This window comes from Molothrus ater, chromosome 6 (assembly GCF_012460135.2).
Source record: "Molothrus ater isolate BHLD 08-10-18 breed brown headed cowbird chromosome 6, BPBGC_Mater_1.1, whole genome shotgun sequence".
In the NCBI taxonomy this organism is placed as follows: Eukaryota; Metazoa; Chordata; class Aves; order Passeriformes; family Icteridae; genus Molothrus; species Molothrus ater.
Window position 1 is genome coordinate 51,671,075 of NC_050483.2, and position 23,113 is coordinate 51,694,187.

Here is a 23,113-nt window from a genome sequence, read left to right on the forward strand (position 1 = left end):
GCTGGAAAGGACTAATTGTGTAAATATTCCCCTTTCATTGGCACACAGGACACTTGGCCCAGATTCAAGCTATTAAGTATTATCCAGGTGTTTTACACAATACTTGACATTATTTGGTGGCTTAACTTTTGCAGATTTAGAGAATTTGATCAGTACAGTAAAAAATGCAAATTGAAAACTATGCTACATGCATTAGTTTTTGACATTTTAATTAGAGTGATAACCTAATCCATGTGAATATATTCTGGTTTTTGAAAACACCTAATTTGCATAAAATGTTCAGAAATTAATGCAAATATTAATATAGTCATATTCACACTCAAATTACATCACCTTATTTACATAGTTATTCCTACTCCATAGCAGAATAATTAGGTCCACAGTGCCATACCGTTGTAGTAAAAGTAAGATTTCATCACATAAGTCACATATCTTAGTCTCAGGTTTTATGAAGGCACTAGAGCATACAGACAGAACTATTTTTCTTGTAAACCTCCTCCACACACTAATTATTTCATATAATAGAGCAGGCCTTGAAAAACACAATTGCTTTCTGTTACTGGTGAATTAGACTCTGCAGCAAAGCGAGGTGAGGGGGAGTCAAGTTTGCACAAGAGTTTCTACATCTGTGGTCACAAAGAAAACCTCATAAATGTTAACTGAGTCAGTGCCAACTTTTGAACCTGTATTCAGTTCAACATATTGATTCAAGGTTTTCCCAACTAACTGCAAAACAAGAACAGACAATTTTTGCTGCTCCTGTTCAGAAGTAGTTGGGTAAGAATGACACTGACAGAGTTTTTCCATTATTTAGAAAAACTATGAGCACTAGCAGCACAAAAGAGGCCAAGAGCCAATGAGAAACTCATTAAGCTGCTTAAACTGATCTAAATCTAGGCTGTTGAGGTCACATCCCGCCCCCGCCACATATTTCCACCCCCTTCCTTCAGCCAGTGTTAGTGTTTACAGAAGCAGGTGGTGGTGTGCCAGTTCAAGGCAAAAAAAAAAAAAACAAAACCAAAAAAACAAACAACAAACTCCAAACCAAAACTAAACCAACACACCAACACGTCATTTTGGGAGGATAGTTTTCAACCTGATCAATTCTATGAGTAGGTTTAAACTTCACAGCACCAGCATCAGTGCAGGGGAGGGAGATAGGAGCACAACAGCTGGGAATTAAGAGTAGTTTAAGCTTCTACAAAACTGTAACCTAACAAAGTGGAAGCTCTTGAGTTTATCCCTACCCATGCAAACCCTTTCACACACTGATTAAACTCCAGACTACAGATGGAGGTAGATTTCTTTCCTTTGCTGTCTATTAGTATTTCAAAAGTCCATGTTATTCTGTTAGTCAGAAATGTCATTTATTAGTAGCAACTCATTCATGACTGGCTCTCAGCAGAGGCACAATAGTGATAACTGCACCTCATTTCTAAGCTCTCAAACCAGAGATGAGAGAAAGGATAAGAGGCAGACATAATTTGTTTCCTAGCACTTAAGAAACAGGAAAGGAAGAGGACTGAAGTAAGAGGAAGCAGCTCTCCACAGCCAGTAAATTCCTTTGCAGTGCCTGGAAAATGCAAAGTTTCTTCGTCTTTTTCACCACAGCAAAACCAGGGTTCAAATATAGTGGATACAAGCTGATACAAGTATCTAACATTAGATACCATCCTACCAGATACCAGTGCTTATTGGAATTCCATATCCCAAAAATGAGAGCATATCTGATTGCTCATGCTGGATTTTATACTCGCAGGCTGGGTAAGGAATGAGATCAATTTCACTTTTACGCTGTATTTATTAAGTAGTATTTTTTCTATCCTTTAGCAGTACAACACAATTAGAATTTAACAAGTACAACCAATCTAAATTTAAAATATTTTATGTCTCGGTGCTATTAGGACTGCTAATGTCCTTTGCACTTTTTCCTCAGCCAATAATTAATTTGTGGCTTAATCTGACCATGGGAGAAATACAGTTTGTAAATTTTCCAGATGGAGTATTTGCACATTTCTTTTGTCTTAAGATTGTCCTAAATATTGCATTCTGGTTTTGGGAGATTAAAAAGTGATTTGCTTGGACAAAAAATTATCTCTAGTACGGGTGAGCATGATGAAAACATGCACAACCAAACTCAGGCTTTTAAAAGCAATCAAGATATCATTTCAAAACCGGTCTGTAACTTCCCAAAGTTCACCTTCCCCATCCACACGCTGCAAGCGCATATTGAAGTCCTCAAAATGATGACGGACACACGGTTTTCGCACGAGAGGGCCAACTAACTTCAGGCATGCTCTAGATTGTTTTCTTGTTGGGTTTGTTTTGTTTTGTTTTGTTTTTTTCCTTTAACGTTTTCGCTCCCCAGTGACGGGTGCCCCTCGCCCAAGAGCGGCGGAGGCAGCGGCTGCCGGGACCCCCCGCTTCCCACGGGCCGCAACAGGACGAGCTCGCCGGAGCCTCGGGGCCCTGAGGGCACCTCAGCCCGTCCGGCTGCCCCGCTCAGCCTGCGGGAACACCCCGAGGCGTGGCCGGAGCCCGGGCGGAGCAGGGGAGCCCTCGTGGGAGCCCCGATGCCGCCGGGAGAGCTCCGGAGCGGTCAGGAGCGCTCCGATGCCGCCGGGAGAGCCCCGGAGCCGTCGGAAGCGCCCCGATCCCGCCGAGAGAGCGCCGGGGGCGGAGGCGCCGCCAGCCCCGCCCGCTCGGTGACGAGAGCGAGCTGCGGCCCACGTGACGCGCGCAGCCAATGGGCGGGCAGGGCCCGCTCCCCGCGGGCGGGGGAGGAAGGGGGAGCACCAAGGCCGCCGCGGAGCGGGGGAGCGGCAGCGCGGGGCGGGCGCGGCGCGGAGCGAAGCGGGGCCGGCGGGGGCTGCGCCTCCGCGGCCATGCCGAATAAAAACAAGAAAGAGAAAGTGAGTCGGGGGGGATTGGGAGAGACGGGCCCCGCGGGGAGGCTGTGGGGTGCAGGCCCCGCGGGGAGGAGGGGCCTGGGGTGGGGGGCGGCAGCGGCGAGCGGCGCCCGTTCCCAGGCGCTGGGAGAGCCGCGCGAGGGGGAGCCCCGGGTGAGGGGCAGCTCCGTCCCTCCCTCCCTCGCTGCGGTGTGCCGGCCTCCCCCGGGTGCCGGGGAGGGGGCAGCTCCCGGCGGGGCCTAGTCCGGGGGTGCCGAGGCGGGGTCCTGGTACCGACTCGCCGGCGGCCGTCGGAGGGAGGGAGTCGGTGGAGGGCGGCCGTGGGTTTGGCGTGCGGGGGAGTGCTGGAGGGAGGGAATGGGAAACGTGTCCTCAGCCCGGGCTGGCTGAGGCGGAGCGGGGAGCGGGGCTCTCGCTCGGGGCTGGCCCGGGGGCGTTGGTGAGGGGGAAGGGATTATTTCCATGGCAAGGTGGGGGCGTCCGTACCCACGGCGTCTTGCCCGGGCCCCGTCCTGGGAAGTTTTGCTGCTGCGTAGCTCTGGCTGCAGTGGGGGCTGTGCTTGGGGGATCTCCATAAGTATTCAAGGAGCACTGATCGCCCCTCGGAGGCTTTCAGCTCCTTCTCCTGACAATAGAATGAACCTAGCTTTGGCCCCGCTTTGCCTCAGGCTCCCGGGAGTGATTTGTCTGGCGGCTACGAAAGGGGCTTGCACAAGTAACGATAGCAGAAAACTTGTAAACCCGGCAGGAAGTTAGCTGGATTGCACTTTATTTTGTGTGATAGGCAATTAGCCGTGAGTGCAAGTCAGAAACAGTGAAGTGTGCTGTCCTCCTCAGCCAGCTGCTGTGCTCCTCGACCGCTTCTGTTTAGCTTTTAGTTTGTCAACGTCAGTTTAAAATTGGATGTAGGGAAGTTGAGTGTTGAGGTTTTTGGGAGTTGTTTGCTTTAAATTTTCCCAATATCCTTGGCCCTTTCGATGTTAAAAACATTGAAACTTTTTTTTCACTTTTCTGAGAGTAACAAATCTCAAAAATGGGTGAAGGATTCAAGGGAAGTACAGTGCTGTGATGCAGAAAATTGAGTTGTGGGGCCTACTTCTAACAGTGGACTTTCTAGCCCCTAGAACAGACAAAATAATAAAGTGTAAAACGTGTACTATACTGATGCTAGCTTCAAAGCTAAACTAAATATAAATATTTCTGAAGCAAAAAACCAAAGACAGCAAGGTAGTAAAACTAAGTAATTTCTTAGACATGGTTCAAATCATTTGCATTCTTTGTCCCTGCCTGCTTACCTATGTGAAAGCTTATCTTTATAGGTGAATTTTGAGGCATAAATAAAACTCCAAAGTCTTCCTACGTATAAAAAATTATTAAAGTGGCTTTGTAGAGACTTTCAGTTCAATATTATCATCTTCCAGTTAAATTGTATCACTTTTATTCTGCCAACTTTATTACTTTTAGCAAATATCTAAAAAAGCCTGATTCCTTGACTTAAGAATCTATCTAGAGCTCCTTTAAAAAAAACCAAAAAAAACCAAAAACTGAAACTTCAAACTTTTTTTTAAGGAACCTGCAAAATCAGTTAAGAGTGGAAAAAGTGGCAAAGATGGACAAGATAACCAAGAACATGAGGTAAATATTACTAAAAACCATAGTATTTTTCACAGTCTTTTCACAGTCATTTGTAATAACTTCTGAAAAGTGCTTTAAGGTTTTCTACGTTGTTATTTTGACATGATGATAGTTTTGAGGGAAAATGACTCTGGAACTACTGCCCTGGTATTTGGCAAGATATAAGATGATGCTTTTAAGGAAGTCAGTTTTATTTGGAGTAAATAAATATTTGCTTGTTACAGTCTTAAATACTCATGTATTCCCTTTTTTGGTTATGAGATGCACATCTGGTTTATTTTCTGCTTTTATTGTGAGTTTTTGGGCTTCTCTTCTTGTTGCTCAATGTCGTTTTTAGAATTCTCTGTAATTCCCAGAGGTCTCTTCTCTCAAACTGTCGATGCTGGCATGTCAGGTAAGTGTCAGTATCCTGGTTTATTGTCAGGAGACCTTAGGCTTAATGAGAGGCTGCCAGCTGTTGTGTTATGTAGATCCTTTTTATAGGTATACCATGAAGTGTGCCATTTTTGACTAATTATTCTGTTGATTTTTTTTCCTTCTGCATTTCTTTCTGTTTTGCCCACTAGCAAGGCACAGCAACTTGAAAAGGGACGATTAAATCATTATTTACTCCCTTGCACACGTTCATCCAGAAACTCAGAATTAGTTTTGTTTGATTTGGAAATCCACCATTTACGTTAATTTCCTGAAATTTCTTTAAAATGTTCTTGGTAGTTTAAATGTAAAATGGTATTCTGAAAAGTTATGTATTTCAGCCTCTAAACAATTCTTGATACTGAAAGATAATGTTTGAGAACAAAACACTCATCCAGCTTTACCATTTTTCCTGTCCTGAAATGACTGTTAGGGGTAGGTGGGTTGGACTATTTATTGTATGCAGCTCAATGAGTTTTCATTTGTCTGTTGTGCAGAGTGATTCATGCTACTGTCATAAATCAAGAAGATCATTAAAACTTGTAATTTGTGTGTAAAAGTATTTTGGTAAATTCCTGTGAGAGTGATTGAGTTTTGATGGAGGGAAGCTAGCTTCTAGAAAGGATCTCAGCTACCAGGGCAGCTTGTAGAATGAAGTGGGAAATGTATCAGTGTAGATGTTCATAGTGGTGTAAATAGATGTACTTCATTGTGATGTGTTCTGTCTTTGCAGTATTATTGCTATGGTATTAAAGAGAGTGTCACTTGGCCATATTTTTAATTCCTGTGTAGTTGTAATACTCATTATTATCACCATCTTTGGAGTACATTTTTGACTACTTATTTTCTCAAGCTTCTGAATGACAAGTTTCTGAGACCAAGACTATTTTCTTATTCCCTCTTGGTACTTCAGGATTGAGTGTAAAGCTCCCCAAGATAATAAGTGAAGAGCTTTGTATGGTAGCCAAAAATGTGTATGTGGGTTTCTTTGTCATTTCTTCCTGTCTTTGCAGATCTAGATTTTTGGGTTTTAAACTTGAAATGTGAGAGAGATGAATCTCAATTGAAGAATATGTTTTAGTGTTCATACACTCTTTCTTTTGTCCATCCAGGTAGAATTCCCAGTGAAAAGTACAGTTTACTTGACCATATGTGAGCAGGGCAGAATGGGAAAGGAACTGGGAATGTTACTGGCACATACAGTATGGTTGTCATTCCCAGTGGGCATTATTTAGTCTCCATACAGTTTTGAACACCTCAGTGCTTGACTCATTATCTTAATTAATAGAGTAATTGCACACAAAATAGTAATGTAGACTTTGCATTCTAACGTGGCTGGCTGTAATCCTGCTGGATGTTAGCTGGTGTTTATATGAACAGAAAGGAGGCTATTTATTAACATAGTGAAGATTGGTAAATACAGAAATATTCAGGAGCATCCTGTTAATACATTTTTAGGTTTCCTTTCTCTTTGAAAAAGGTTGTTGTCATGTGTCGTTCTACATATGTTTTAATATGGCTTTTAAAAAATCCTCTCCTAGACTATGAGTAGGTTTGGAAATATGGTGGTTCATTTCAGCTTTTTGTTTCTCAAAATGCATTTAATGCATATGCATTTAATGCAAATGAATTTAATGCAAATGGCAGATTGTAAAGACTAGAAACCGCCTGCTGTTCAAAGAACAGGGACAACACAAGCAGCAGCATCCCACAAATACTTTATTTATAGATACTTTTATAGCACTTAACTAAATTCATGATGCCTTGAACTTCTATAGATAAAAAAAGTAAAACAGGTCTTAGTATTTACAAAAATGAGCATGTGCTTTTCCTGTCTTGCAGTCAGAGAAATGAGGTTTCAGTTGATAGAAGCTGTACAGCAAGTTTGAAAAGGGATTGAAATGATTCCTGGTATACCAGGTCCAGAATGCCCATGCTAAAAGGGTGAAAATCACTTAAGCTGATGGTTTTTGCATTAGCTGAGTGTGTTAACTCTAAAGAAGCCTTGCTACCTGTGAAGTAGCAGGGACCTCCCTTTTGAATTGCTATGTGGTCAACTGCTGATGCTTGAGGAGAAAGAACCAGAGTAGATGTTTATGTAGGATCTTTCATCCTGGTATACTTTCCTTTAAGCCAGTATGTGGTTTAGAAGGTTGTTTAACTGGAAGTTATGTAAAATTAGTATTAAATTATTAATTATGTAATTGACATTATATATATTTTTAATATGTATTTTATATTTAGGGTTTTTTCCCCCAAAATCCTGCTTAATGTCCCCTACATAGGAGGACTGCTGTTACTTTGATTGTCCTTCTCTTGTTTCCATTTCCTTTTGTTACAGAGGTACCAGAAATGCACAGTCTGTATGAGGTGAGGGTACCTTGTCCTTCTGTACCCAATGCCATTATTCCAGTTTCCAGTTGCATGTTGCTCATTTATTGAACACTTAAGAAAAAACTAATATGATTGAGCTCCTGTCTAAGCTTATTTTGTAACCTGTTAGTAAATGCTAATAAATTAGACTAAATAGTTGCCAGAACACTTAAATCTATTCCTTTAAGTATAACCTCCTATTTCATTAGTTAGTCCAGCATATTAGGGTCCTCAAGTTGTGAACAAAGACTTAATCTGTTGTGTATTGGTTTTCCCCTCTGTGGGAGTAGTGTCTCTGCTCTGGTAAATTCTTGGGGCCTTTGTTTAACAGTGCCCAAAAACTATACTTGCACCAAAAACTGATACTGAAAATTAAATCCACCTGGATGTGGTGATTGGCCATTCCATTGGTACCTTGTGGACATATGCCCTGTGATCTAACTGGCTTTTGCAGGAATTATTTATCTGCTGGATGAGCTTTGTTGTAGAGTTTTGTTTTGTCACAGGGGTGTGGAGGTCTCCTTTTGAGTGGAGGCAGTAGTAATTTATGGACAGTCCCATTTGTTTAGAAAAGGTGACTTGGTCATAGTTAATGACTGTTGAAAAACATGACCTTTTTCTATCTCTAGAAAAACCTAACCTAATACCTAAAATAATTCAAGTGCAGTACTTTAGCAGTGGTTTTCAAATACTGCCACAGAGGAAGGAAGTTAAAATTCTAACCCTATATACTCTTTATTTCTGACTTTTTTTTGTCTGTGAGAGAGTAGGTGGTAAAACTTGCTCTTTTCACCAGTCACTGGAACAGTTCAGGACAATTAATTCACTACTGTGATTCACCTGGGGGATGGAAGGGTCAGAAGTAGCTGGTGGCCTTTCATACATGACAATAGTCTGGTATAAAACTAGGTGACGGGGAGTGATGGCTTCTTCTCTGTCTAGCTGGACTGGCCTAAACTGGCATGAAAGTTCTAAATGTCATTTGCTTTCATTTTCAATCCAGATGCTGAGTAGTCTGTAGAAGGCAAAGAATATTTTTGTTGTTTGAGAAAGTATTGGCTTGGTGACTATCAGCAAATGAAAACAGAAGTTATAACTCATTCTTCTGCCATGCAGAAAAGCAAACGGAAAACTAATGTGGTTTTGAGAAGCCTCTCTGTGTGTGTGTGTGTATTATCTTGTTGTTTCCACGTGCTGTCCTTGTTGGTTCTTTCTACTTTAAAGGCATTTTGTTGTGGGTTTTTTTTTCTTCTTTTTAATGTAGGTAATGTAATAAAATGTAATAAAATGCAAATTGTATTAGCCATTTTTCTTGCTGTGCAAGAAATTGATCTATTGATAGCATGTGTTGCTGCTGTTAGACTATAATCACAGCTGAGACCAATTTTAAAAATAATTTAAAGTCTTTTAAGTGCTATCCATGCTTCTATCCTGCCACTGTCTCACAGCCATCACTTTTCAGTAGGTGTATTAGTGCAGAAATTTCAGTAGGTTCCAGTGCAGAAATTTTGTAAGGCTTTGTTTTCAGAAGTTTTTCTTCCCTGCTTTTTGAGGCCTTTTTAATTTAGAAGTTAATTTCTTAAGCTACTTAGCATAGTGGTAATACTTTTCAGTAAATAGATTTGCCAAAAAATTATAGAAATCTCTGTTTGCATCTTCAAAGCACTTCAGCACAAGTAATGATTTTCATCCCTCTGAAAGAACCTCCAGAGGTGGCTATCCAGTTTTCCATGATCACCTTTATTAGCCAGCACATGGTGGGGAAAGACTGTCACTGTTCTCACTACTTCTTTAAATAATTCCTGATTATATGAGCACAAAGGATTGTCACTTCCATTAAAAGTAGGAAGTTGCCAAAGGAATGGGTAGTAGAAGCAGTGTTGATGTTTTTTTGCATGGCTTTTTAAGCTGAGATCATATGTGGAAGTATCCTAACATTTAAAGGAAAGCAAGGAATAGACAAAAGCAATAAATCCAGCACTATTTTGTGTTAACAGGTTTCTGTGATCAGCTGAAGTTACTTAGAATGTTGAGTGGATATTCTCTATATATGCTGCTTATTTTTCTCATGTTTACTGTTTGTGATTTTCATTGTTGTGCTATTTACCATGAGAAACAAACATACCTGATCTTGAAGATGGGGACTGTTTCACAGTGTCCAGTTTGAGACTAGAATTTTCTACTTCAGAATTTTTTAAAGTTATACTTGAAAGCCTTGGCACAAGTAAGTATTAATTTGGCAGTTCATTTAGGCACCAAGGCAGAGGAGGTTGAGGTTTGGGGAGTGGGGAGGGTACAAAGTTCTGTGATTGTTTTCTCTTCCTTGTTAACATGCATTAGGACTGCTCCTAAATAATTTCTGGAAATACCTCCTTGTCACAGGTAGGTATTTATCAACTTATGTGAATAAATCCCTCCATCATTGTTGTTCAGTTGTAGAATCACAGAATGGGATGGGTTGGTTTGGAAGGACCTTAAAGACCATCTAGTCCCAATCCCTCTGCCATCAGCAGGGACACCCTCCACTAGACCAGGTTGCTCACAGCTCCATCCAGCCTAACCTTGAACACTTCCAGGGGTGGAGCATCCACAACTTCTCAGGAGAAACTCTTCCAGTGCCTTACCACTCTCACAGTAAAGAATTTCTTCCTGATATTTAATCTAAACTTACTTTCAGTTTAAAGCCATTCCCCCTTCTCCTGTTCCTACATGCCCTTGTAAACAAAAGTTTCTGCATCTTTCTTGTAGGTGCCATTCAGGTGCTGGAAGGATGCAATTAGGTCACCCCAAAGCCTTTCTTCTCCAGGTTGAACAAACCCAGTCCTCTCAGTCTTTCTCATAGCAGAGGTGCTCCATCCCTCTGCACTTGCTCCAACAGCTCCATGTCCTTCCTGTGCTGAGGACCACACCGCTGGATGTGGTGTTCCAGGTGGGGTCTCACCTGAGCAGAGGGACAGAATCCCCTCCCTCCCTGCCCTGCTGCCCACGGTGCTGTGGATGCAGCCCCACACACAGGTGGTTTCTGGGCTGCCAGTGCCCCTGGCTGGGTCATGTCCAGCCTCTCATCCACCAGCACCCCAAAGCCTTCTCAGCAGAGCTGCTCTCCATCTGTTCATCCCCAGCCTGGATTGATATCAGAGTTGCCTGGACCCTGGTGCAGCACCAGCACTTGGTCTTGTTAAACTGCATGAGATTCGCATGGGCTCATTTCTCAGGCTTGTCCAGGCCCCTCTGGTTGGCATCCCATCCTTCAGGTGCATCAACCCTCACACCATTTGGGCAGTTTCTGTAACTCAGTAGCACTGCATTTTGGATACATGGCATTCATCATCTTTGACGTGTAAGATTGTTCTTTACTTGTTCTTGGTAGAAGCTGTTGTCCTTAACAAAGAGATACATTTAGCACTGACAGGCATCTCCATCTCATAACAACCCTAGCTGGGCCCTGGCTCTTCTCTTCAGTGGTGTGCCCCAGCTGGACAGGCTGCAGGGCCAGTGCTTTCATGAGCCAGTCCCATGCAGTAGTAGATAAAGGTGATTTAAAACTGGTGGTCTTGCATATGGAAGAAGAGTTAGATTATGAAATAAAATTGAAATTTCAAACAACTTGTCCTCTCAAGTTTGAATCATGGAATGATTATAAACAGACAGTGTTAGACCCATTATGTAGCTTTCTAGGGCTATTAGGTTGGGATTTTACTCATACATTAGCGAAACAGGATTTTAAACCAGAAGTGTGTCTGAAGTTGGGGTGGATTTTCTCTTGAATCAGTTATAACGGATACAAAATAAAGTTTGTGGGCTTTGGAGTGGGTTTGTTTAGTTTTAAATTGGTGTGCCAACTTCTTTAAAAAATTAATTTGAAAACTAATTTTTGATCATGTCTTGAAGTTCTGATTTTCTTTCCTAGAGAGATTATTTTAATGGGCTGATATAACCATGAAAAAATACTTGAGTGTATACACCTACTTGAGTGTATATAGCCTCAGCTATTTACTGAGTAAAGAGATGCCATGTGTTATTCTTAGAGCATCTACAAAACTTTTTGTTGGTCTTTAACTTCTGTAATTTTTCTATTTCCAATTTTTATTGACATCTTGGCTTTTTGCTTTTGACAACTAGAATTTCCTTCTGTCTTCTAAGCAAAGGCACCTTAATACTGAATAGTGGAGTTACCTTAATGGTGTTTGTTATGTAACTTTAACATTATGCTTCTAAAATTAATGGTGTTATTAAAGTGTACCAAACACTGCTGTATACAAGTATTTTATTACCTAAAATGGGACACTTCTGAAAACAGGATCTTATGCCCTTCTACTTATTACACAAGGCTGACAACAACTTGTGTAACATATGAGGTGTCAGAACTGTCTGTGGTTTAGTTCTTGCTATCCTCTGCTTTCTAATGGTGTTTTTAAGCTCTCTGAATCCTTCCTGAATGGAAGCAGCACAGCCATGAAGATGAAGGCTGTTCTAATCAAAAGGAACAAAGGAACTTTCAAAAATGGATACCAGCATTTTGTAAACTGAAAATATCCTTTTCATCCATTGTTTCAAATTGCTTCTCTTAATTTTTTTCATAAGAGTTAAGGCCTAGCACTCAGAGAGTACTCAGATGTACATGAACACATGTAATACAGAATTATTAATGTAGTTATTTCTTAGAGAATACAGTGAGAAAAACAGGTAGCTGTTGAATCTACCCATATGTTCACAGACTACAAAATATCTTGTGTGCATTTTTCCCCCCTCAATTTCATTTGAAACCAGAATATATTGGTAATTCTAGAAGTAGGATGGTAGGCCTTGGGGTTTTTTGTTTGTGTGTCCTTCCCTGCAACAGGCTTAGAGGGCCATTTACAGAAACCAACCAGCCAAAAGCTAGGAAAAAAATCCTGGCCTATTCCTGAATATGCTTCTTAAAAGATGACTGCCAAATATTATAATTTGCTACACATTTATAGTGACTTTTATATACTTCCTCATCACTTCTCAATTTAGCAGTCTGAAATACTGACAAGTATTTCAGCAACATGTAAAATAAAAGCATATGAGAGCCAAAGATGAAGTGATTTGGTGTAACAGTTCTGTAGAAGCAGTTACAGTTACTATTCATAGAATCATAGAATGGTCTGGTTGGAAGAGACCCACAAGATTATCTAGTTCCAACCTGCCATGGTGAGGGACACCTTCCAAAAGACCAGATTACTTGTCATGGACTATAACTCTCTCAAAGAGCATCTAATACAAATACCAAATTGGTGGGCAGGAGGCAAAGTAAAATAAGATTTCAGTATGACTGTGTGAAGTGAGAAGCTTCTATGAATAGATCAGGGAGCACAAAAATATGGACTTCAGTGGTAAAGCCACATGTGCAGTTGCCTTAGCTCATCAGTAGCTGTATATAATTAAAATTTACAGTAGTGTATAGGAGTTGATGCCTAAAGCAAATGGGTCAGTGTATGATTTCCTTCAAATGTGGGAACCTTACATATATATGTGTGCATATGTGTATGTACATACATATATCTAAAAAGAACAAGGGTAGTTTTTGTTGGTTTGGGGTTTTGTAAAGTAAAAGGATACTTCAGGCTCATCAGAGAGAAATTATAATGAAAATCAATAAGTAAAGTAATTGAAACCAGGCCATCCTTTATCCAGATTCTTCATCCCTGAATTCATATAAATGTTTTGAAATAATACTTAGGACATTATCTGGTTTAAATCTTATTTAATCAGCTAACTGGTTGTTGCAGGTAACAATTTATTTTTATTTCCTGAGGACATTTCTTGCATTGAAGTTTTGTGATAGAAGATACATTAGGAACCAAGTGTTGCTTTGCTGCTTTTTGTGAAGTACCAGGTGCTCACTGATGGTGGTGTTTCAGCAAAAACAAAGCAGTGTCGATCCACTTGAAGTCTGAGCCTGGGCACCCTCTCATCTTTGCCAGTACTCTGCAACCTTGGGCTGAAGATCTGAGCTCTGACTAAAGGGAATCAAATCTCAGGTTGTTCCTGGAGTATATTAGTTAAAGCAAAATTAAATTTACAAGAAGCAAATGGAAAACAAGCCTTATGCTACTGATGCTTAATTGCGAATGTAAAATTATAGTCTATTAATGTCAAGGATGCAGCACACTGAGCTGAAACATGCGATTGGTTTGGTGTGTTGCAAGTCTGGTCTATTACACAAAGCTGTGGTGATACAATTCTTTAGAAGATAAAATTTGAGTCCTGTGTATAAGCAGCTAACAGGAAATACAAGCAATGCTTTGTGTTGTGAAAAATAAACAGCGGCAAGAAAAGCAGGAAAGCTTCAGCAAGTTAAGACTTCTGAGTGGTTTGTGACAGTCAAGTTTGTTGTGGGCTCCACAGCAAAGAGGCCCAGATGGCCCTTGGTGCTTGTAAGAAACATCCCAGGCACTGACACAATTCAGCAGACTCCATGCTGTCTCTGGCAAAACACTAATGGAACTCCATAGGCAGACATTGAGAGTAGCCAGCATAGCACTGTTGTACGTAAATGCAAAATCATAGTTGTTAAACAAGTACTAGAGCATAAATCCGTGAGTGCTAAAATACAGAGTTTGTCATTACTATCACGTTGAAAAGTTAATCTTTTTGCTTATCATTAGAACAGCGTGGATACTCAAAGCTTTAGGATACAGCTCTTGGTGTAATAAAAACATAGTAAGTAATGCTGAGATAGACTGGATAGTAATCTCCAGCAGTAATCTCAACTGCTGAGAGTGTTTAACAATAATAAGCATATTTGCTAGAAAGGCAGCTGCAAAGATCATTCTAGCAGCCAATCCAGTTATCATTCTGGCAAATGATTTTGTTGAGGAAAAACAATAGACATCTAAATTGCCATCTGTGTGAAACCACCCAGAGTCTTCAGCACCGTAAGCTGCCTCTGCAGAGACTCCTCCCTAGGTTGTCTGTCCAGACTGGCTTGTGGTGGTAAAACTAGTGAATAATAATGGCATAGTAGCAAGAATCTTCAACAAATAACTTCAGAAATATCTGCTGTCCAAAATGCTACCCTGCAAACATGTTGTTTCCCTGCTGGTTTTAACTGTGTTATTTATGGATCAGTGTTCCCTTTTATGTACCCAGTGTATTCCATATCAAGCTTTGTATCATTTGTACTGATTCTCTGTAGATTGAAAATACTGATGTTAAAAATCATATCTACTTGTTCCATAATAAACTCTGCCAGCACATACATGTGCTAGAATTACTGCAGACTGTCTGAAAGCACTGTCAGGCCTTATCTTTAATACCATTAGTAAAAAGAGTTTATTCTGATGTTATCCTCTTGGAAGTCATGTTGAATTGGTGCTGGTAACAACACAGACTTGAAATCAGGTGACACATACTGCTCTCCTGGTAGTGTTGTCTTGAACAACTTGCCTTGGTGCCAGCTGCTGATGTCACACCACCAGCCCACTTCCTGTAGGTATGGTGTGGATATATTTACCAGCCTGATGACAGCTGGGCCATATAGCAGATACTATCTGTCCTTGTTCCCACCCCAAACCAGTAAACGAAGATCTGCCAAGGAGAGAGCTCTGTGGTAGTGTTCAAGATTCCTGGAGTGTTCAGATATTCAGAGATTATTCACACTACTTTGAAGTTACTGCAGAAGGGAAAAAAACTACATGGAAGGCTCTTTAGCTGCTCCCTGCCCATTTTGACTCCTTGATCTTTGATTTCAGTTGTCATCTCAAGAGATTAAATTAAATTCAGCTTCTCAGCCTAATTACATTGATTATGTATTAAGCCTCAACCTGTTAGCCAAATTATTTTGGTTACATACTGGGCCCTCATACAGTTTTGAAAATCAAGTTGTTAATGTCCCTTTCATGTTTTGTGATGATCTGTGTTTAGTTTCAGTAACCTGTATTTCAATTTCATTTTAAGCATGTTTTAGATGTACTCCAGAATGCTTTCATAGCATTTTCTGGGGCTGCCTTGGCAAGAAACAAGCTCTTCTGGGTGCTGTAGATCAGACCTCTGTTTATCTTAATGAAAAATAAGTTCATGGAGGCTACTTACTATACCAAAAGGAAAAGAGGGAAGGGATTAATTCTGCATTAAAATAAGCATTTTCCCTCTGTTTCAGATTCAGACTGATGATTCTTTTAAAGTGTTCTGTGCTTTTTGCTCTGTGTACTTGTATTTTACAGGGAACCTTAATCATGTGTGAATTGGTACAGGGTTCACCTACCAGATTCCATAGTCCAGAGTTTTTTCTCAAGGTTTTGCTCCTGCCATTGTGGAATGGTGTGCACACTGATATAAGCTTGAATGCAGTGGTGATACTTAGAAGGCAGAAATGTGTATATTTGAATATTTGTATATACAGAAATGTGTATATGCAGAAATGTGTATATTAGTCTTAGAGTAATCTGTGTAAAGAAACACCATATAGCGTGCTACCCAGCACCATGTTTCTTCAGGCAGAAGATCTCTATTGCCTTGTGCTCAGGAGATCTGATTTTGTCACTAGAAAGCCATCCAGTTTTCTAAGTATTTTAATGACAGATGCATCAAGGTGATTTTACTGTCATTTTCAAATCCTCACCCTGCTCTTATATCTTAGGAAGCAGTATCCAAGCTTGCTGCATTGTTATAGAATTGACTTCACTCTAGGCTTGGCTTGGTTTGGCTTTTGATTTTGTGGATCAGAAGGCTTTGTGTCCTTTGGTCTAATTCAGTTACTAGTGCTTTGAAAGGTAAAGTCAGACAGAGTTCTTCTGGTTGCCCTTGTTTGTCGAGGTAGCTTGAATAGCATTTCTGGGAGACTGTCAGAAAGGGAAGAATAGGTTCTCCTGAAAGACTTCTTCATGTACACGGCATGCACGGTGGATCCTCCTCCCAAGTCCCACCATACTCTCTCTTGTGTCTTAGATAGTTGTCCAGAAGTAAAAGTTGCATTGTGGGATGCTTGATGATGATCAGTTTAACTTAAAAAGAAAAATTGGCTGTAACTGTAGATGTGCTTGCTCTACTCGTGTCTTTCTTTCCCTGGTTGCAAACTTAGTGTTGTGTTCTTATCTTTACCTGCCTGTATAATGTCAGAAAAGTGAAAGATCCAACTTTGCTCAAAAGAGTGATGTTAAAAGGAATGTACCACATCCTGCTTGGTGCAGGATTCAAGGGATGAAGGGATGCAAGGGCTCTCTGCCTTCGAACTGTTGTGACTGACAAAAAAACTTCTCTCCTCCCCACCTTTCACTCTATTGAATTAATTTTAAGCTTAGTCATGGCCACTGAGGAACATCAGCTGTATATCTTCAATTGTTAAAATCAGAATTTAAAAGTTGAAATCACACTTAAGCTGATTGTCTTAATGTTCATTGAAGTATGTATGTAAAGCTCTAGCTTTTCAGAAATAAATTGATCAGAAAACCTGAGGGTTGTGTTTTAATCGTGATTTGAAGAAACATTCTCAATGTGACATTTTTCAGAGCAGTTTGTGCACATTTCACAGAGCAGTTTGTGCACATTTTTAGATGTTTATCAGAACTTTTGGAATTGAATGTCCATATAAACATTTGGGTAGGAGGGAGCTGTTTGCCAGAACAAGGGCAAGAATAGATATTGCTTCCTCTGGTCATAGAAAGAGAATTGATAAAAAGGTGTCTGTAGCCTGACTGTTCTGGTGTCAAATACATTGAACTGTTCACTGATGTGGCAGTGTCCAGCACTTACTCTTGGGAGCTGTGGTGTCTGTGGTAGTTTGGTTTGTTACTGGGAGGAGGAAGCTGAGCTTGGCTCTTCCATCTGAACTCAAAAATCTCCTTACTCTCAAAGAAAGTGTGTTACCGTGAAATCTTTAGCAGATGAATACACAATTGTTAGTCTGAATTTGTTTGCATTTTTTGAAGAGATGTGGTTAAAATTGCTGAGCTCTGTGGCTTAAGTTGACTTAACTCACTTTCTGGGTGCCCTTCTGTCCAGTGTTGCTGCAAGCCCTGGAGGACAAGCTCCTGGAGCTCTTCCATGGTAGCACCATAGTGCCAGTTGCAGAGGTCATTGGGTACAGCTGCATGGCACTGAAATCATGGTTTAGAAATAATTCTGGCAGCTTTCTGGTATGTGCTGGCTGACTGGAGCATGACTGAAAAGCAGGGGTGATCATGCTTGATGTGTAGGAAGCAGGAGGAAATCTGATGGATAAATGGTCCAGTGATTCAGGACTAGAATTACTCTGGAGTCATCACTTCTAGATGGGAAGTTGCCATAGCAACAAAAAATGCTTTCTTTCAACAGTTCTAGTCAGAAATGTTACCCATCCTCTTAAATAACCACTTCTGGCTAATTTTAGAATTTTTCTGCAATTTAGAATACTTGCTTCCCTGAGGTGTGTGCATGTCTGCAGACACATGAGAGCACCTGTTAATTTGGAATGAGAATTTGTTTGGGAAATAGAGGAAACAGGAAAATGGCTTTTCCTGTTCTAAGTAATGAAAAAATACAGGTGGCAGTGGAAAGTAGCCAGTTCAGAAAAACACCATTAGGCTCAAAAACAATATTGAAAGTACAGAATCCTGTGCAGTAAAAATGTTTATGATGCATCTTAATTAGCATTTATTGCTTAATACTCAGTAAGTTATTGCTTCCTAATTCTTAGTGCTGTTTTTCTTTTAGCTTAGTCTATTAATACTTTTGTTTGTAATGCTTTTTAGAATTTCAATTAATGGATAGAAATTACCTTGCAGATCACTTGTATTTCAGCATAAACATTTTCAAGCATTTAGTGTCTGAGATTGAAAAGTGAAATAGTCTGAAAAATGCAATGTAACAGGTATTACTTGTACATAAATTCTTTCAATTTGCTGATGTATTCCATTTTTACTGGAACAAGTTCTAGAGTGTTTTTGGTAACTGAGACTTATAATATTCACTGTACTGTCTCCCTTTATTTGTTCTATAAGGCTGTATAAGGGGTTTTGCTTTTTTAATATTAAATTTGAAAAATGGTCATCTTAAATGGGTTCAATGAAACCTAAATTTTGCTCTCAGTCATCTTTGATATATTAAGTGCTGTGTGTATAATATAATACAATTGTTAATCTGTTCTTGAAGTATATATTCTTTCCTGGTCATACTACTAAAACAAAATTGGAATTAAATTACTTTGAGTGACCTTTTGAGTCTTGGAGAGTCAAAAGGTAGACATTTATGTATGGTAACATTTCCATGCAGGCTGAATGTATACACTACAAAACTATGCAAATTGTTGATGAATAAGCTTTTCTGGAAATACTTTTTAGAACATGAAGAAAATTGGTTTCCCTTGGTTTAGCACTATCTATGAAAAGGCCACAGATGTTATTCCATGCAGGACTGAAGCTGCTTTCATACCTATAACACTTAACAAAATTCTAATGAAATCAAGTCAAAATGCCAAAGTACCAGTGTTACAACTTGATTTCCATCATGAATCCTATTCCCATCTGATTTTTTTCCCTATTGCTTATCTTGTGGGCACTTTCTGAGAAGAATACGGTCTTTCCTGTAAGGAAGAAGTGCCAAGGTATATTTTAAGATGTGTGTGCTTCTAGTTTGCAAATTTGAGAAACTTCTACAGCAAATTAAGGGCCTGCAAAATGAATTACAATATTGCAGCAAGAGGTCCTTGTCAGCTGTTCCTATATTTTTAGCGTAGATCACTCATAGATGTTTTATCATTCTAGTAATGAATGTCATGAAATTATCCATATTTTGAAAGTTAACTATTGCCTCCTTTAAACCTGCTTTTCCTCCTTCAAAAAAAAAAAAAAAGGAATGAGAAAGGCAGCACCACAAGTTCTGACAGGCTTTTGTTAAGGATGCATTTTATTCAGCTTGAGAGAGAGCAAGTGTAGTCAGTGGAATAACAGCAAACTGAAAACCTGTAGTGGGAACCATTTTTCTAGATTTATGTTATAAACTTCATACAGAGGTACAGTGACAATTTAATAAGAATTATTACAGTAAGAGCAACTTGCTTTGAGTAGGCAGTAAACCATGTTTTTGAAGCTGTTAAAGCTACTACAATAGTAAGACTCACTCCTTTAACTTTGTATCAAAGCCTGACTGCCCTGGCCAAGCTTAGGACTGTCAGCAAGGCACAGGATGAATAGGCAGTGAAAGGTCCACCTACTGTAAATAGACAAGTTTCTCTGGTCCCTGTGAAGATGAACTTAAATACCTAGGACACCCAGACTTCTCACATGGGGAGAGGTGAGAGTAGCTGAGGAACTACATTATTTGAAAATATCTTTTCACTTGTCTGGTAACTTCAAATAAATGGGCTGCTGCATATATCAAGGTGATCTATTCCCATCTGTATGAGGGTTATGGTGCAGAAATAAATGGTGAAAAGATGAGCAGAATAGGTGGCAATACATTCAGAGGATGAGGGATACAATAGTTTCATTAAAAGCATATTAATTTTCAGTTATTTCTGTGAAGATTTTTATTTCTAAGTTCAGCTGTAATTAACTGCTTTAATTTCTTTTTAAACAGGTGTCAAACAAAAAATCAAATAGCGCTCCTCCCCCAGCACAACTATCTAAAATCAAAGTACCAGCACCACAGACTGTAGTGAAGAAGGAAAAGCGTCAGAGTTCTTCAAGGTTTAATGTTAGCAATAACAGGGAGCTTCAAAAACTGCCAGCTTTAAAAGGTATGTCTTTCCAAAGTGGAATTACTCTTGTGGGGAAATTTGGGCATGAGGCTGAGAAGCACCTCAGCTGTCATACTTCTAATATCTGGACAGCATACATAATACATCAAGTATGCACATCTGCAAACTGCACATACTTACACTGCATGGTTTTTTCTTTGGTTTTATCTCCACTTGAGGACTTCCAGTATGTTGCCTTCTTGGCAGTCAGTATAGGCAATGTCTGTGTGACAGCATATTCACTTATCTCACATAAAAGCACACTATTTGGGATCTCTTTGCAAAATATTAGGCATCTGTCCTCAGAGCAGTGTGCTCAAACCTTGCTTCATTTGTGCTGAAATTTCTCTTTATACTGTTACAAGACCTGGTCTATCACTATGTATGGGTCTGTTTTTGCTGAGCATGGGTCAGGCAGAGTGGTGCCTTTTTAGTGTATATGAATTTTTCCTTTGTTGATTTTAAGGCTTTTTTATCTCTTAGATTTATGTTTACTTCCATCTGTGACAAAAAGATGATGATAATTGATGGGTCTTCTCTTACTAACCCAGCTTTTATCATTTTTATTTGCTCTGAAGGCTTATTTAGAGGAAACCAAAAAAAGGCAGTTTTGAAACAAAAAAAAGGTAATGTGTACTGCTTTACAGTGTTCAAGAGTTCAAGATTGCCAATGAAAGCCAAATAGATCACTGAAATGTTGAGTAGTACTGGTGTAGGCAATGTGAAATTATGGGAAAAATTATTGTATTCTTTCCTCCATTCATCATTTTCTTAATATAATAAATTAGTGTTTCTTGAAAATAAACTCTGCTTCTCAGCCTGTCTGAATTACACTGCATTTCATTCAGATCAAATGAGATTGCAAGATTTTTCTCTTTACACAGATACTGTTTTTACAAAAAGAATCTGAAATACTGTCCATCATATTAATTAAGCAGCCTATATAGAAGATGCTGTTTAATATATTTCAAGACTAAACTACTGGTTATTTAGTTAGTTAATTTCAATATATGTATTCAATTTTTAATAAGACTATTTAGCAGCACAGATTATGAATAATATGTTCTGTCTTTTAAACTGACATAGAAGGTTCATGCACAAGCTGTGACAACCAGGGCATGAGTGACATAAGCAAAAGATACTAAATTAAAGTAGTGATTTTTATAAGAAGTTACACATACAGAACCTTTTGTTCAAAGACTCAGACAAAAGAATATAATTTGTTTCTTGGTCATATTTTAAAGAGAGTGGTTCTAGTAGTGCCTGGGACTGCAGCTCAGGGATACCAGAACTGAGCATGCAATTAGAAGCAGTATGGACAGAGAGCTGGAAATGGGGAAAATGAGTGCAGATAGGACAGGGGAGAACTAACCCATCCTACAGTAGTGAAGGTGAAGTTTAAGATCTGTTTCTACCTTGGCTGTGTTGCAGTTTAAACCAGTAGGCCAGTGAAGTGCAGAAGAATGTTGCTTGTAGTTGGAGGAGGGAGGAGTAAGAAAAAAAGCAAATTCTTATAAACTGTCTCAGGTATTTTCTCAGAGCATTCTAGCACTTTTTGACACAGTGTTCCTATTTGTGAAGAAATGGTAGGAGTATTGTGCATTGTAATTGCCTTGAGTCTGCAGTCACTCCCCCACGCTCAGGTGAAAGGAATTAAAAGATCTTGAGCTTCTCCCTGGTGCTGTGTGTATGTCCCCAGGTTGTCATGGGCCAGACTTTGTTATGGAGCACTGGTGCAGTTGTTGATCTACTGAGGGGCAGTAATTGCCACCTTTCACTAGTCAAGGCAGTACTAGCTTTATTACCAAGCTGTACCCAATCTCCTGCATCATGCCAGATGTCTGCATAATGGCTGTGCTCAATGCATGTGCTTACTCCTGATGTAATTCCAGCCTGCTGGGGTTGCTGAGGATACTGTTGGCCAGTCACACTGCTCCTCTAAAAGATACAGAGATACTTGACTTAATGTGCATTTAGTGGGTCAAGTGAATCTGGGAAACTTTCTTTTTGGATATCTTTGTGTGTTGTTTAATGTCTGTGTCTGGACAGGAGTTAAATTGGACTGGCAGGCTATAATTTAAAGGACTGAAATGATTAAGACAGGTTTGACTTCTGTGAAGTGCTGGGAAGAACATAGTGTTCCTTCAGGTTAGCTGCACTTAACCAGCTTTCAAACTCCTGTTACTCATAACAGGTGGCTGCATTTCTATGGCTACAGTACCTGGGGAACCTTTCTTTTGTCTGTAGTAGAGCAAGAGGTGTGTATTTTCTTACAAATGTTGCACGGATTACTGTGTGGTGTGATGTACTTTACATGAGACTGTATTTTAAGCACAAAATATAGAATGGGGTTGTCTTTGCATACTTTAAGGTCCATATGAGATATGTGGAAGCTTGTAACTGGTAAGATCTAAATGACCTGTGGTATTGGTGAGATAACCACCTTTCTTCTGTGCCACAGGTCTGGAGATGAGGTCAGCAGATCGCTTGAAATAGTGGGAGGGAAAGGAGAAGCTGCCAAGGTGGCTTTTCATCAAGATTTCTTATTTAAGAAATAGCTTTTTGATCTTCAGGCATGCTGCAAACTTTCTCTTGGGTGTTATACCAAAGTGCTGATGATAAGCTTCTGGAAATTCCAGCATATTTGCCCTGGTGACTGGTATTAGTGTGGTATGCTTTCTGTTCATGGGAGCAATTTATGATTAATGTTATGCACCCTCTGATTATCCAGGAAATGGAGGAGCAGGATAGCTCAGATAATGCAGAAAGAAAGGGAAACAGATTATGAATTAAGAGGTTTAAGAAGAGAGCTGAATGTAGAAAAGAGAAGTCTGTGATGTAATTGGTTTGTGGAACATCAAGATCCACATATTAGCAAAGCTGCAAACTTGTTATGCTCCCTGCAGCACAGTGCAGTGCAACCTGGTTTAGCTGGGTAGAACAGGGAGCTCGTCTGCCCACAGATAACCTAAAGTATCTCTGGAGAAGTGCTTTCAGAACAGTGCCAAACATCTTGAAAAGATCTTACCTGTTTTCACAAAAAAAAAAAAAAAATCTGTGCCATTAAACTTGTGCTTTGTTCATTTCTGCTTATCCAGTT

The 23,113-nt window shown here is 39.8% G+C and overlaps 1 protein-coding gene across 1 annotated transcript in view; it reads left to right on the forward strand.

Annotated features, from left to right (window-relative positions):
• Nucleotides 1-2,815: 2,815 nt before the first annotated feature.
• PPP2R5C (protein phosphatase 2 regulatory subunit B'gamma) overlaps nucleotides 2,816-23,113 on the forward strand; it is a 71,672-nt gene continuing 51,374 nt past the window's right edge. Inside the window, exons 1-3 of the mRNA XM_036383578.2 lie at nucleotides 2,816-2,912; nucleotides 4,479-4,544; nucleotides 19,854-20,013. Of these exons, the coding sequence (XP_036239471.1) occupies nucleotides 2,886-2,912; nucleotides 4,479-4,544; nucleotides 19,854-20,013 (253 nt within the window). The 5' untranslated portion in view covers nucleotides 2,816-2,885. The remainder of the gene's footprint in view (nucleotides 2,913-4,478; nucleotides 4,545-19,853; nucleotides 20,014-23,113) is intronic.